Here is a 13,212-nt window from a genome sequence, read left to right on the forward strand (position 1 = left end):
TCATATGATGTATATTGTGCCTTATCGTGCCATATTTTTTTTTACCTGTTTATGTCAATGTTTATGGTATTATTTTATTTTTCCATTTTTGTACATGAGAACTGCAATTTCGCAGAATTCTTTGTAAATTTGATGTGTACTAATGCAGTAAAAAAAATCACTAAATTGCATACACTTCACATACCATAGTCACGTTTTTGTGAAAATATGGGGCTGAATTAATCCTAAACCTAATCGTAACCCTCATCCTAGCAATAGTGTTAGTGTCATGCTGACAGCACAGAATCCCTTATAGTGAAAAGCGCTACATACCCTATAGGCTATAAGCTCGTTTGAGCAGGGTCCTCTTCAACCTATCGTTCCTGTAAGTTTTCTTGTAATGGTCCTATTTATAGTTAAATCCCCCCTCTTATAATATTGTAAAGCGCTACGGAATCTGGCATTAATAATAATAATACCCAGGGTCGGACTGGGGATACAAAGCAGCCCTGGAAAAAATGTATGTCAGCCCATACACACACATATATATATATATATATATATATATATATATATATATATATTGTATTGCACGACCCAGAGTGCTGGTATGGATTGAAAAGTGTGTGTGTGTGTATATATATATATATATATATATATATATATATATATATATATATAGAACTCCCTCCAGCCCCTTGGCAGCCTAAATGGGCCGCACCAGCACCTCCCTCCAGCCCCTCCCTCCCTTCTTTCCCTCGGACTAACACAGGCTGTTACAGTACGAGGGAAAATTATTTAAATTACACATCAGGGCTTCCTGCCAGCCCCAGGTGCTGCAGCCCACCGTGAAATTCCCCGGTATCCCGGTGGGCCAGTCCGGCCCTGTACATACCCCACATGCTCCTGGAACACAGAGGTCTGTAGAACACACATCGTGCCCCCTTGTAAATTATTAAAAGACAGGGTTGGCTAAAAGACCATTTTCTAGTCTCTGTGGACTCAAAGGATATTTGGCAAAGAAATTACAACTTTTCTATTTTTTTATGTGAATGATTCAATGCATTATCTTTGTAATTTGTTAAAATAGTGATCAACTATAGCAACTATATATTTCATAATCTAAGTTAAGATACCAAAAAAAAACAACCCAAAACACTTTATTATAAAATCCAAAGTCATAATAAACATCAAAGTAAAACAAAATTAAGCTTCAATAGTTCATTATATTATTTATAACACCACATCAGTACCAAGTGGTGGTGGGTCCATGCATTTGCTTTATTTTTATAGTTCCACTCATATTTCACTCCATTTATTGCAGATTTCAATACCTTTCTTCTTTGCTCCAGAGGCATAGATTCTTGAGACTTTATGACCGACCTACCAGGAGATGCAGATTATTTGTCCCTACCACTAACCTGATGTCAAAATTGCAATTCCTAAGTCCTGAAGTTTAAAACACAGCTGTATATTAACATTAACATAGTACGATGAGAAAAAAGAAACACTTAAAGGGAAACTCCAGTGCCAGAAAAACGATCCGTTTTTCTGGCACTGGAGGGTCCCTCTCCCTCCCACCCACCAATCCCCGGTTACTGAAGGGGTGAAAACCCCTTCAGTCACTTACCTGGGACAGCGGCGATGTCCCTCGCCGCTGTCTCCGCCTCCGCGACGCTCCTCCTAATGATTACGTCGGCCGGTGGGCGAGACTAATCTCGCTCACCGGCCGAGGAGACCTAATGCGCATGCGCGGAAATGCCGCGCATGCGCATTACGTCTCCCCATAGGAAAGCATTGAAAAATCATTTCAATGCTTTCCTATGGGGTTTTGAGCGACGCTGGAGGTCCTCACACAGCTTGAGGACGTCCAGCGACGCTCTAGCACAGGAAACCTGTGCTAGAACCCAGGAAGTGACCTCTAGTGGCTGTCTAATAGACAGCCACTAGAGGTGGAGTTAACCCTGCAATGTAAATATTGCAGTTTATGAAAAACTGCAATAATTACACTTGCAGGGTTAAGGGTAGTGGGAGTTGGCACCCAGACCACTCCAATGGGCAGAAGTGGTCTGGGTGCCTGGAGTGTCCCTTTAACCCCTTAAGGACACATGACGTGCCTGACATGTCATGATTCCCTTTTATTCCAGAAGTTTGGTCCTTAAGGGGTTAAAGTAACACTCCAAGCACCATAACCACTTTAGCCTGCTATAGATGGTACCAGGAGTGCCTTGGTGTCCTCCCAGAAGAAATAGATATGCCATTTAAGAACAGTTTCAGATTTTATCTTGGTCCCCCGAGCACGTAACTTCCTCTTCTGCAGTTGAAAGGTCTGCCATTGAGACCAGAGGTGCTCAGCTGACTCACTCACTCAAGCTGCTTGCCAGGTATATGGTGAGGGACACCCTAGGACTATGTAGCCTAAGAGGGCTCAGGGCATCCCAAGCACCATAACCACTACAGCAGGCTGTAGTGCTTTGGGTGCTTGGAATGTTCCTTTAAGAAAAGTGTGAGTTGATTTTTTTCAAATCCCATTACTGATATCTCTAATAGAGTTTTTTTTTAAAAAAATTCTGTAGGAGATTGATTATTTTAAGATCTATTAAAGCATTGCCTAAAGTATATTTCAGTGTTGTTGTTACATGATGGGATGCTCTGCATTTTAAAAGATAAACTTGCAGGTGCATTATATGTAAAACATAGTCGAAACTGTTTATCAGTGTGGATTCCAACACTGACCCTGTCCTTCTCATCCTCTCTAGCTTGTTCCCTACTGTTCTCATGACAATTGTTTTTAATTTTAAATGACACATTGATGCGGAAACAGGTGTCTGTTTTCCAGTTGTTATCATAAGATGTTACATGGACAAGATTATCATGTTGGAGTTGCAAAAAACATGCTTTTCTCCCAATGTGTCTCTAAGTAATTGATGTTCCGTTTCGAAAGCACACTATATCAAACAAACTGGATATGATAGAATGAAGAAGGCAGACAAGATAGAGTACATTCAAAGATCGTACTTTAATGAGATTTGAAAAATGTTACAGTACAATAAAGGTGAACGTGTTAGGTAAGTTATCATTCCCATGATTAGCGATAATTTAAAGGGCTTATACATCATGGAATAATGACACTCCTGGATCAGCTGTCTTTTTAACATATAGTGGACATCACACGGCTAGCAAATACAATGACCTCATGTTATTTTAGCCACTTCCACACAGACTTGAGAAATGAGCAAGTGTCCATCCCATCATGCTTTGCAGGAGCCCCAGACACAGAGTTTTGTATAACAGCTTGTAAAGCATGTGGACTGGGTCACCAGCACACACGAAGGGATAACCATAAAGTGAATCTAGGCCTAAAATGTGCAACTCACTTTAACAGGGTTATTCACTAAGGTGAATTCAAAGTGAATTTAAAATTGAAGGTCAAAATAGACGAAATTGAAAAATCATCTAAGTCAGGTATGCTTTCAATTTTGCTACTCTGCCTTAAATTTGAATTCACATTGAATTCTCACTTTTGTGAATAACCCTGTAAATTTGCAATCGAGGAAATAGCCAGATCTAACTGTTCCAACGATGGCCTTATTTAAATCAGATATAACTTGTGCACGCAGTTGTTAGTTCCATGATTTGTGTACATTTCTGCTCAGAGTTCAGGATTCCAACCAATGACATGATCAGCCCAATTTTGGAGTTAAGCAAATCTAGAAATGTTGTTCTCTGCATGTTAGAATCATATGCTGGTGCAAATGGGAAGGTATTAGGGGCTTTGGGAGCTAATTACATTTTACATAAAATGAACTTGTAAGAAGGTGCAGATGGTATTTGGAGAGTATATTCTCTCATTGTATTGGAGGGAGTGCAGAAAAAAGGGTAAAAGAGACCTTTTCTTTGCAGAATATATTTGCTATTTATGCTCACGTGGTAGAGAGGTAATACAAAATCTGTTGATTTTAAAAAACAAAAATACTTTAACTGTAAAGAAAACTAGTTATAATTGAACTAATATTTAATGCATAATGTTCCTTTAATTGGTTAATGATGATGATGATGATGATGAAATTCCCTGTTTAGGTACATTCCATTTTAAATGATCTGCTTTTCCACTTATTACTAGAGAATACTAGAGCAGGGCCTCAAACTCCCAGCCCTTAAACTGTTTTCATGGGACTTGCGGTAATGTTCCAATGTAATTAGTAAAACCTGTTCATGAAGCATACTTTCTGCTAAGCTTAGAGTCTGTACCAGCAGAGACACCCCCTCTTTGGGAGCAATGACAATATTGCTACAATATGAAGTAACAGTTACATGCATGATATGTGACCCCTATTTATGGTTCAGAATGCCTCTCTTCTGAAAACATATTTGAAGTTAAGCACCCATGCGAGAAGATCACTTGGCCAGTGCACCCCTGGTAAGTTGAATTTTAGACCCCTATACTAGAGACTTTTTTTCCCCCAAAACTTTATTGGGAGACAAAGTGCATTGATAACAGGAGCATGAACTATAAACTCAATGTAGCCACTTATTAAAGAAAGGAGTATCTTCAACGGCTATTTTGTTCTAAATTGTTGGTTGTCAACTGAACTCACTGGTGCATGGTCACAAGACACCAGAACTATTTCATTTCATTAATAATCATATATACAGGCACTCTTTTATCCCTATTGGTGCAAGGTATCCAGGTAGCCCATTGACCTCCTAATAATCATAAAACAATAAATGATACCGCACTCAATAATTTTGAGAATATTATGCTCTATTTAATAATTTGTGAATTTCATAAGTATTTAGATATGTACAAAAAGAGAAAAAAGTAATAATTTCATAAGGATAATGTATCCTGTAGCAACCAATATAACTCCATGTATAAAAAAAATCCCTACAAAAGCTAACTCACTTATATACAACAAATGCTGAACTGCATTGTATCATTGGAAATTCCAAAATTGGAATATAGGTGGTTCTGACAAGAAAATATATACAATAGTGGAAAAATTACAAAAATATAAAAAATTAAAAAAATATTAAAAAATAAAAAAATAAAAATAAAAAATGTATATGCAGTCCCAGTGTGTACACACTATTGTATTTTAGGTGGATCTCACCAAAGTATCCTGTTGGACAAAAGTCCTATTCCAGGTGAAGTATCCACACTGTGCTGTCCTCACAATTATACTGTTCTTCCTTGCTGGGTGAGATGCTGTGCGTCCTTATCAGATATCTGTAAAGTGTTGAGCTCTTGGAGTAAGCCGGGCTGCGCGCTCGGGACCTCAATAGCCCCTTCGGTGGCCCTGTGCTTGGAGTCCTCTGTTACCTTCCCCCATTCAGTGTTAAACCATTTTCAAATGGGCACCCTGCTCAGGCTAGTGCTTCCATACTATGGGCTGAGACCGATATGGGATAAGATGGTTCTTTAGTTTAAAGCTGACAATTCTGACATTATTTGACTTTTGGTGACTATCGATATGTTACATAAAAAATTTATTTTTGTTTACAGCATACATTTATCCTGTGATCTGTTGCATGTGAAATACATATTTTGGCATGGTACAAACAGTAACTAAATGTGTTCTGTGTGTTAATATCATACTATGCCAAATATTTGATATGGATCTGTTGTTACAGGTACACCTCCTACCAGTACAGACTGATTGTTCATAATATGGTGGGATACACATCTGGCACAGATGTTACAGTTACGACGATGGCAGGACCACCCGTTAAGGGAAGCAATGTTACAGCCCTGACTGTTAACCATACTGCCATACAAGTAAAATGGTCCAAACCCTGTAAGTAATCAGATTTCTGCTTTTAATCCGCTAGCATAGCGACTTAGTTATTTGTATATTGAATTAAAAATATTAAATATATACTTAGAATTTAATAGGCACTACTCAAATAGTGTATTTTAAGTGAACTAGTCACTGTGCAGAACTGTATACAATGTATTTATTCTTTAATACAGGGATTCCCAACCTGTGGTACGCGTATACCCAGGGGTACAATTCAGCTCCCCTTGGGGTACGTGAAAAAATATCCGTAATGGCAGAACTGAGTTCCGCAGGGCTGATCCAGGGTACATTGCCCCCAGACTGGCTGCCCTGGATTTGTTTTTAAATGCTTTATGCCTTAAATGGAATGACAGGATGGTGGAGCCGTACACTGCTTCTCCATCCTGTCAGTAACATGCAGGATCCTCTCAGCTCTCAGTCCCGCCGCTCAGAGTGCTCAGGGCAGTTTGACAGGTGGCTGTGTGCTGTCACTCCCGGCTCAGCCCCCTTGTTTTTTCAGCAGAAAGCAGAGCAGTGAGAGGCCACACAGCCACTACCCTCCTCCCACACAGCCACTGCCCTGCTCCCACACAGCCACTGCTCCCTTCCCAAACAGCCACTGCCCCCTCCCCACTGTCCCTCCCCTTTCCACATTGCCACTGTCACCCTCCTCACTGTACCCCTTCCACACAGCCACTGCCCCCTTCCCACTGTCCCCTACCTCACTGTTCCTTTCCCACACAGCCACTGCCCCCTACCCACAGTCCCTCTCCCTCCCACACAGCCACTGCCCCCTCCGCACTGTCGTCCTCCCACACAGACACATTGCCACTGTCTGTCAGGATCGGGACAGGGATCCAACACGCAGAGTACAAACAGTAGCCAGATACGTATACCGGACCTTAGAATGGCCGGACTAACGTAAGTAGTACAGTAGAGAATGGTCAAAGACAAGCCGAGGTCGAGGGTAACAGAAGACAGGTAAGCGGTAGACAAGCCGAATCAAGGGTAACAGAGATAAGCAGAGAAGAGCAAACAAGCCGGGTCAAAACCAAAAGGGATAACTAGAAAACACGAGCACTGAGTGACTAGAACAAGCTAGAACCACGACAGGGCAATGAGCTAATGAAAGAAGCACTGTTAAATGCCCTGTTCAGATAAGTAGACACACCTCCGACGAGTCCTGATTGGTCCTGAACCAATTGAGTGACAGGTCGTTCCGGGTTGACGTCCTGACGTCGACTTCCGGGCATCATGCTATAAAAGGGAGTCACTCCCTCGCGGCCGGCTTTGCATGACCGGATGGAACGCGAGAATGAGGGAAATCAAGCCGTCCGGATGGATGAACGAATAAGTCTCTACCTCTCTCGGAGGTAGAGACCTCAGGTACCCTGACAGTACCCCCCCTCTCAGATACGCCCACCGGGCGGAATGAACCAGGACGAGAAGGGAAGCGAGAGTGAAATGCCCTGCGGAGACGGGGAGCATGAACATCCTCCTGAGGTACCCAACTTCTCTCCTCAGGACCATATCCTTTCCAATCGACCAGATATTGTACTCTCCCCCGGGAGATTCGAGAATCGACGATGGAATTGACCTCATACTCCTCCTGACCCTCCACCTGAACAGAGCGAGGAGGGGCGATCGTGGAGGAGAATCTGTTACAAACTAGTGGTTTCAGCAACGAAACATGGAACGAGTTAGGAATGCGTAAGGTAGTAGGCAAAGCTAGACGATACGCATCTGGGTTAATTTGAGCCAACACCCTGTAAGGTCCAATATACCGAGGAGCGAACTTCATGGAAGGCACTTTTAACCGAATGTTTCTAGTACTTAACCATACTCTATCGCCTGGAACAAACACCGGTGCTGCCCTTCTACGTTTGTCAGCGTGTTTTTTCACCAGCATAGAATTGTGCAGAAGAATTTGTCAAGTCTGGTCCCACAACTTCCTTAAATTGGCAACATGGACATCAACCGACGGTACCCCTTGGGAAGAAGACTCCGAAGGAAGAATGGAAGGATGAAAGCCATAATTCATGAAGAAGGGGCTAGAATGCGTAGAATCACAAACGAGATTGTTGTGTGCAAACTCCGCCCAAGGAATCAAACCGACCCAATCGTCCTGGTGTTCAGAAACGAAACAACGTAGATATTGTTCAACCTTTTGGTTGGTGCGTTCAGCAGCTCCATTGGACTGAGGATGGTAGGCAGAAGAAAAATTCAATTTGATGCCTAGTTGAGAGCAGAAGGATTTCCAAAAACGGGAAACAAATTGGGAACCTCTGTCAGATACAATTTGGGAAGGTATCCCATGTAAACGGAAGATCTCCCTAGCGAATATCTCTGCTAATTCGGGCGAAGATGGGAGTTTAGGTAAGGGAATGAAGTGAGCCATCTTAGTAAATCTGTCCACCACAGTGAGGATAACTGTCTGCTTTTTAGAGATAGGCAAATCAACAATGAAGTCCATAGCCAAACAGGACCATGGCTTTTCAGGAACCTCTAAAGGGTGCAGAAATCCGCATGGGAGCGAATGAGGTTGCTTATTCTTGGTACAAACTTCACACGCCCCAATGAATTCTTTAATATCTTTACGTAAATCAGGCCACCAGAAATCTTTAGAGATCAAAGCATACGTCTTGCGAATGCCAGGATGCCCAACCACCTTGCTGTTATGGAAACAGCGTAACACTTCTAGTTGGAGAGTGGCGGGAACGAAGTGTCGATCCCCAGGAGTCTGTTTGGGCGCAAGATGCTGTAATTTCATGATCTCAGTAAGCAACGGAGAGTGAATCCTGAGATTCGTGTTAGCGATGATGTTACCCTTAGGAACTTTCGAGGAAAGGACTGGCTCAGTTATAGTGAACGGTTCATATTGACGAGACAAAGCATCGGCTTTAGAGTTCTTAGAACCAGGTCTATAAGTAAGTACATAATTAAAGTGAGTGAGGAACAAGGACCAACGAGCTTGCCTGGCGGACAGGCGCTTAGCCTCCCCAATATAAGACAAGTTCTTATGATCCGTTAAAATAGTAACAGGGTGTAATGTCCCTTCTAGTAAATGTCTCCACTCCTTTAAAGCCTTAATGACCGCTAACAGTTCCCTATCGCCGATGTCATATCTGCTTTCAGGCCCAGATAATTTCTTAGAGAAGAAACCACAAGGGTGTAACGGTTTGTCCACCCCTAACCTTTGAGACAGAACAGCACCAACTCCCGTCTCAGAGGCATCAACCTCGAGTAAGAACGGCAGAGTCGTATCAGGGTGGACTAGAATGGGAGCAGAAGCAAAAAGTTCTTTGAGAGTCTTGAAAGCAACAAGAGCCTCAGTAGACCAAGTCTTAGTATCAGCCCCTTGTTTGGTCATATTGGTAATAGGTGAGATGATAGAAGAGTATCCCTTAATGAAGCGCCTATAATAGTTGGAAAAACCAATAAACCTCTGAATAGCCTTGAGTCCTTTAGGCAACGGCCAATCTAAAATAGATTGGAGTTTGTCAGGGTCCATTTTAAAGCCTTCCCCAGAAATCACGTAACCAAGAAAGTCTATCTGCGACTGGTCAAAGCTGCATTTCTCCATTTTACAGTATAGACCATGTTGCAGAAGTTTGTGTAGTACCTTTCTGACTTGTCTATGGTGAGTCTCAATCTCCCTAGAGTTTATCAGTATGTCGTCCAGGTAGACAATAACACAATCATGTTGAAACTCCCTAAGTACCTCATTAATCAAATCCTGAAATACTGCAGGAGCATTGCAAAGTCCAAATGGCATAACTGTGTATTCATAATGGCCATACCGAGTATTGAACGCCGTCATCCACTCGTGTCCATGCTGGATTCTCACCAAATTATATGCCCCTCTGAGATCTAATTTGGTGAAGATTTTGGAGCCCTTAAGATGATCAAACAACTCGGTAATCAATGGGATAGGATAGGCATTTCTGATAGTTATTTTATTCAAACCTCGGTAATCAATACAAGGCCTCAGCGTGCCATCCTTCTTTTTAACGAAAAAAAACCCAGCCCCGGCAGGAGAAGAAGACCTCCTAATGAATCCTTTCTCTAAATTCTCACGAATATATTCCTCTAGAACAGAGTTCTCCTGAACAGATAAAGGATATACATTACCCCTCGGGGGCATAGTACCAGGTAGAAGCTTAATTTTACAATCAAATGACCTGTGTGGAGGTAATGAATCGGCATTCTTCTTGTCGAATACTGCCTTTAAGTCTTGGTACAGGGACGGTATCTGTTTCTCTGTGGACTGAGTAGAACTACCTGGTGTATTAATATTAGCCAATGGAGAAACCTTGCGTAAACACCTCTCCTGGCAGCTCTGACCCCACGAGAGTATCTCCCCTAACTCCCAATCGATAATAGGGTTATGTCTCTTCAACCATGGATACCCCAGAACTATGGGAACAGAAGGGGACGAAATGAGCATAAGAGATAAATTCTCCACGTGTAGGATACCAACATTTAAGTTAATGGGTATGGTCTCACGAAAGATAACGGGGTCCAGTAATGGTCTACCATCTATGGCCTCAACGGCCAAGGGTGTCTCCCTTAACTGGGATGGGATATTGTGTCTAGTGGCAAAGGCTTGGTCGATAAAATTCTCAGCAGCTCCGGAATCTATCAAGGCCATAGCCTTTACTACTTCCTTCTCCCAGGTTAAGGAAACTGGTAGCAGAAGCCTGTGATCTTTATAATTAGAAGTAGAGGACAAAATAGAAACACCCAAGGCCTGTCCTCTAGAGAAACTTAGGTGCGAGCGTTTCCCGGGCGGTTAGGACAGTTCGAGAGTAAATGACCTCTGGCTCCACAGTACATACATAACCCCTCCCTTCTCCTGTACTGTCTCTCCTCCTCAGAGAGGCGGGTATAGCCTATCTGCATAGGTTCAGGGAGCAATGAGACCGTGGAGTCAGGACTTAGAAATGCGGGAGCTAACCTAAAGGAAGGTCTCCGGTTCCTCTCTCGAGTGTTCTGTCTCTCTCTTAAACGTTCATCTATACGAGAAATGAACGAAATTAAATCCTCTAAATTCTCAGGAAGTTCTCTAGTAGCAACCTCGTCAAGGATTACATCTGATAGCCCATTCAAAAATACGTCCATATACGCCTGCTCATTCCACTTGACCTCTGACGCCAGAGACCTGAACTCTAGTGCATAATCCACAAGTGTCCGGTTCTCCTGTCTCAGGCGTAACAGTAATCTGGCTGCATTAACCTTTCTACCTGGAGGGTCAAAAGTTCTTCTAAAAGCAGCTACAAATGCGTTATAGTTATATACTAACGGGTTATCGTTCTCCCATAGTGGATTGGCCCATCTCAGAGCCTTCTCAATGAGTAAGGTGATAATAAATCCCACCTTTGCCCTATCAGTAGGATAGGAGCGAGGTTGCAATTCAAAGTGGATACTAATTTGGTTTAAAAACCCACGACACTTCTCAGGAGCACCACCATAACGTACTGGTGGGGTAATGCGAGAAGAAGCACCTACAGTGGCTACCTCTAGGCCTGAACCTACAGGAGAGATAGGAGTAGTACGTAACTCCTCTGGTGGATTATTGGCACGAGATAATAACGCCTGTAGCGCTAGCGCCATCTGATCCATTCTGTGATCCATGGCTTCAAACCTAGGATCAGGAGAACCAAGCTGACTGTTTGTACTTGCAGGATCCATTGGCCCTGTCGTAATGTCAGGATCGGGACAGGGATCCAACACGCAAAGTACAAACAGTAGCCAGATACGTATACCGGACCTTAGAATGGCCGGACTAACGTAAGTAGTACAGTAGAGAATGGTCAAAGACAAGCCGAGGTCGAGGGTAACAGAAGACAGGTAAGCGGTAGACAAGCCGAATCAAGGGTAACAGAGATAAGCAGAGAAGAGCAAACAAGCCGGGTCAAAACCAAAAGGGATAACTAGAAAACACGAGCACTGAGTGACTAGAACAAGCTAGAACCACGACAGGGCAATGAGCTAATGAAAGAAGCACTGTTAAATGCCCTGTTCAGATAAGTAGACACACCTCCGACGAGTCCTGATTGGTCCTGAACCAATTGAGTGACAGGTCGTTCCGGGTTGACGTCCTGACGTCGACTTCCGGGCGTCATGCTATAAAAGGGAGTCACTCCCTCGCGGCCGGCTTTGCATGACCGGATGGACCGCGAGAAAGAGGGAAATCAAGCCGTCCGGATGGATGAACGACTAAGTCTCTACCTCTCTCGGAGGTAGAGACCTCAGGTACCCTGACACTGTCACCCTTACCACAGCCACTGCCCCCCTTCCCACAGTCCCCCTCTCATACAGCCACTGCCCCCCTTTGCCACTGCCCCCCTCCCACACAGTCACTGCCCCTCCCCACTGTCCTCCTCCAACACAACTACTGACCCCCTCCCACACAGCCACTGCCCCCTCCCCACTGCCACTGCACCCCTCCTACACAGCTACTGCCCCCCTCCAACGCAGCCACTGCCCCTCCACACTGTCGTCCTACCACACAGACACTGCCCCCTCCCCACTGTCCTCCCACATTGCCACTGTTACCCTCCCCACTGTCCCCTTTCTACACAGCCACTGCCCCCCTTCCCACAGTCCCCTTCCCACACAGCCACTGCCCCCCTTCCCACAGTCTCCTTCCCACACAGCCACTGCTACCTTCCCACTGAACCCCTCCCACACAGCCACTGCTCCCCTTCTGCACAGTGGCAGCACCCCTCCCTACTGTCCCCCTTCCACACAGCCACTGCACTCCTCCCCACTGTCCCCCTCCCCACTGTCATCCTCCCCATTGCCACTGTCACCCTCCCACACGGTCACTGTCACCCTCACCGCGAGCTCCCTTCCACACCTAACACCTGTCCTCTTCCCACTTGCTGCCCCCACACTGCCACCCTCTTCCCACACTGTCACCCTCCCACACACTGTCAGTCCCCTCCCTCCACACTCAGTCCCCTCCCTCCCCACACACTGTCACCCAACCTCCCCACACCCTGTCACCTGCCCTCCTCAAACTGTTACCCCCCACACTGTCATCCTCCCCACACATAGCCTCCCCACTTTCACCTGTCTTCCTTTAAAACTGTCAAACACATCCACATTGTCACACGCTCCCTCACATTGTCATAAACCTCTCCAAACTGTCACCAACATCCCCAAACACTGCCCACACACACTGTCCCCCCAACATACTGTCCCCCCACAATCCCCTTTCCACACACTGTTACCCCACTCCTCCACGCTGACACCCTCCACACACACTGCCCCCACGCTCTGTCACCTGTCCTCCCCTCATACTGTCACCCACCTTCCCCACACTGTCACATGCCCTCCCACACTATCCTCCTCCCTCATACTGCCCCCCCCCCCCCCACAATGTCACCCTCCCACACACTGCTCATAAACTGTCACAGTTCCACACCCATTGTCAGAGGAAGAGCAG

At 44.6% G+C, this 13,212-nt stretch overlaps 1 protein-coding gene across 1 annotated transcript in view; it reads left to right on the forward strand.

The window, feature by feature from the left end:
• USH2A (usherin) overlaps positions 1–13,212 on the forward strand; it is an 800,771-nt gene that overhangs the window by 554,969 nt on the left and 232,590 nt on the right. Inside the window, exon 44 of the mRNA XM_063441883.1 lies at positions 5,614–5,777. Coding sequence (XP_063297953.1) covers positions 5,614–5,777 — 164 coding nt within the window. The remainder of the gene's footprint in view (positions 1–5,613; positions 5,778–13,212) is intronic.

This window comes from Pelobates fuscus, chromosome 2 (assembly GCF_036172605.1).
Source record: "Pelobates fuscus isolate aPelFus1 chromosome 2, aPelFus1.pri, whole genome shotgun sequence".
Classification (NCBI taxonomy): Eukaryota; Metazoa; Chordata; class Amphibia; order Anura; family Pelobatidae; genus Pelobates; species Pelobates fuscus.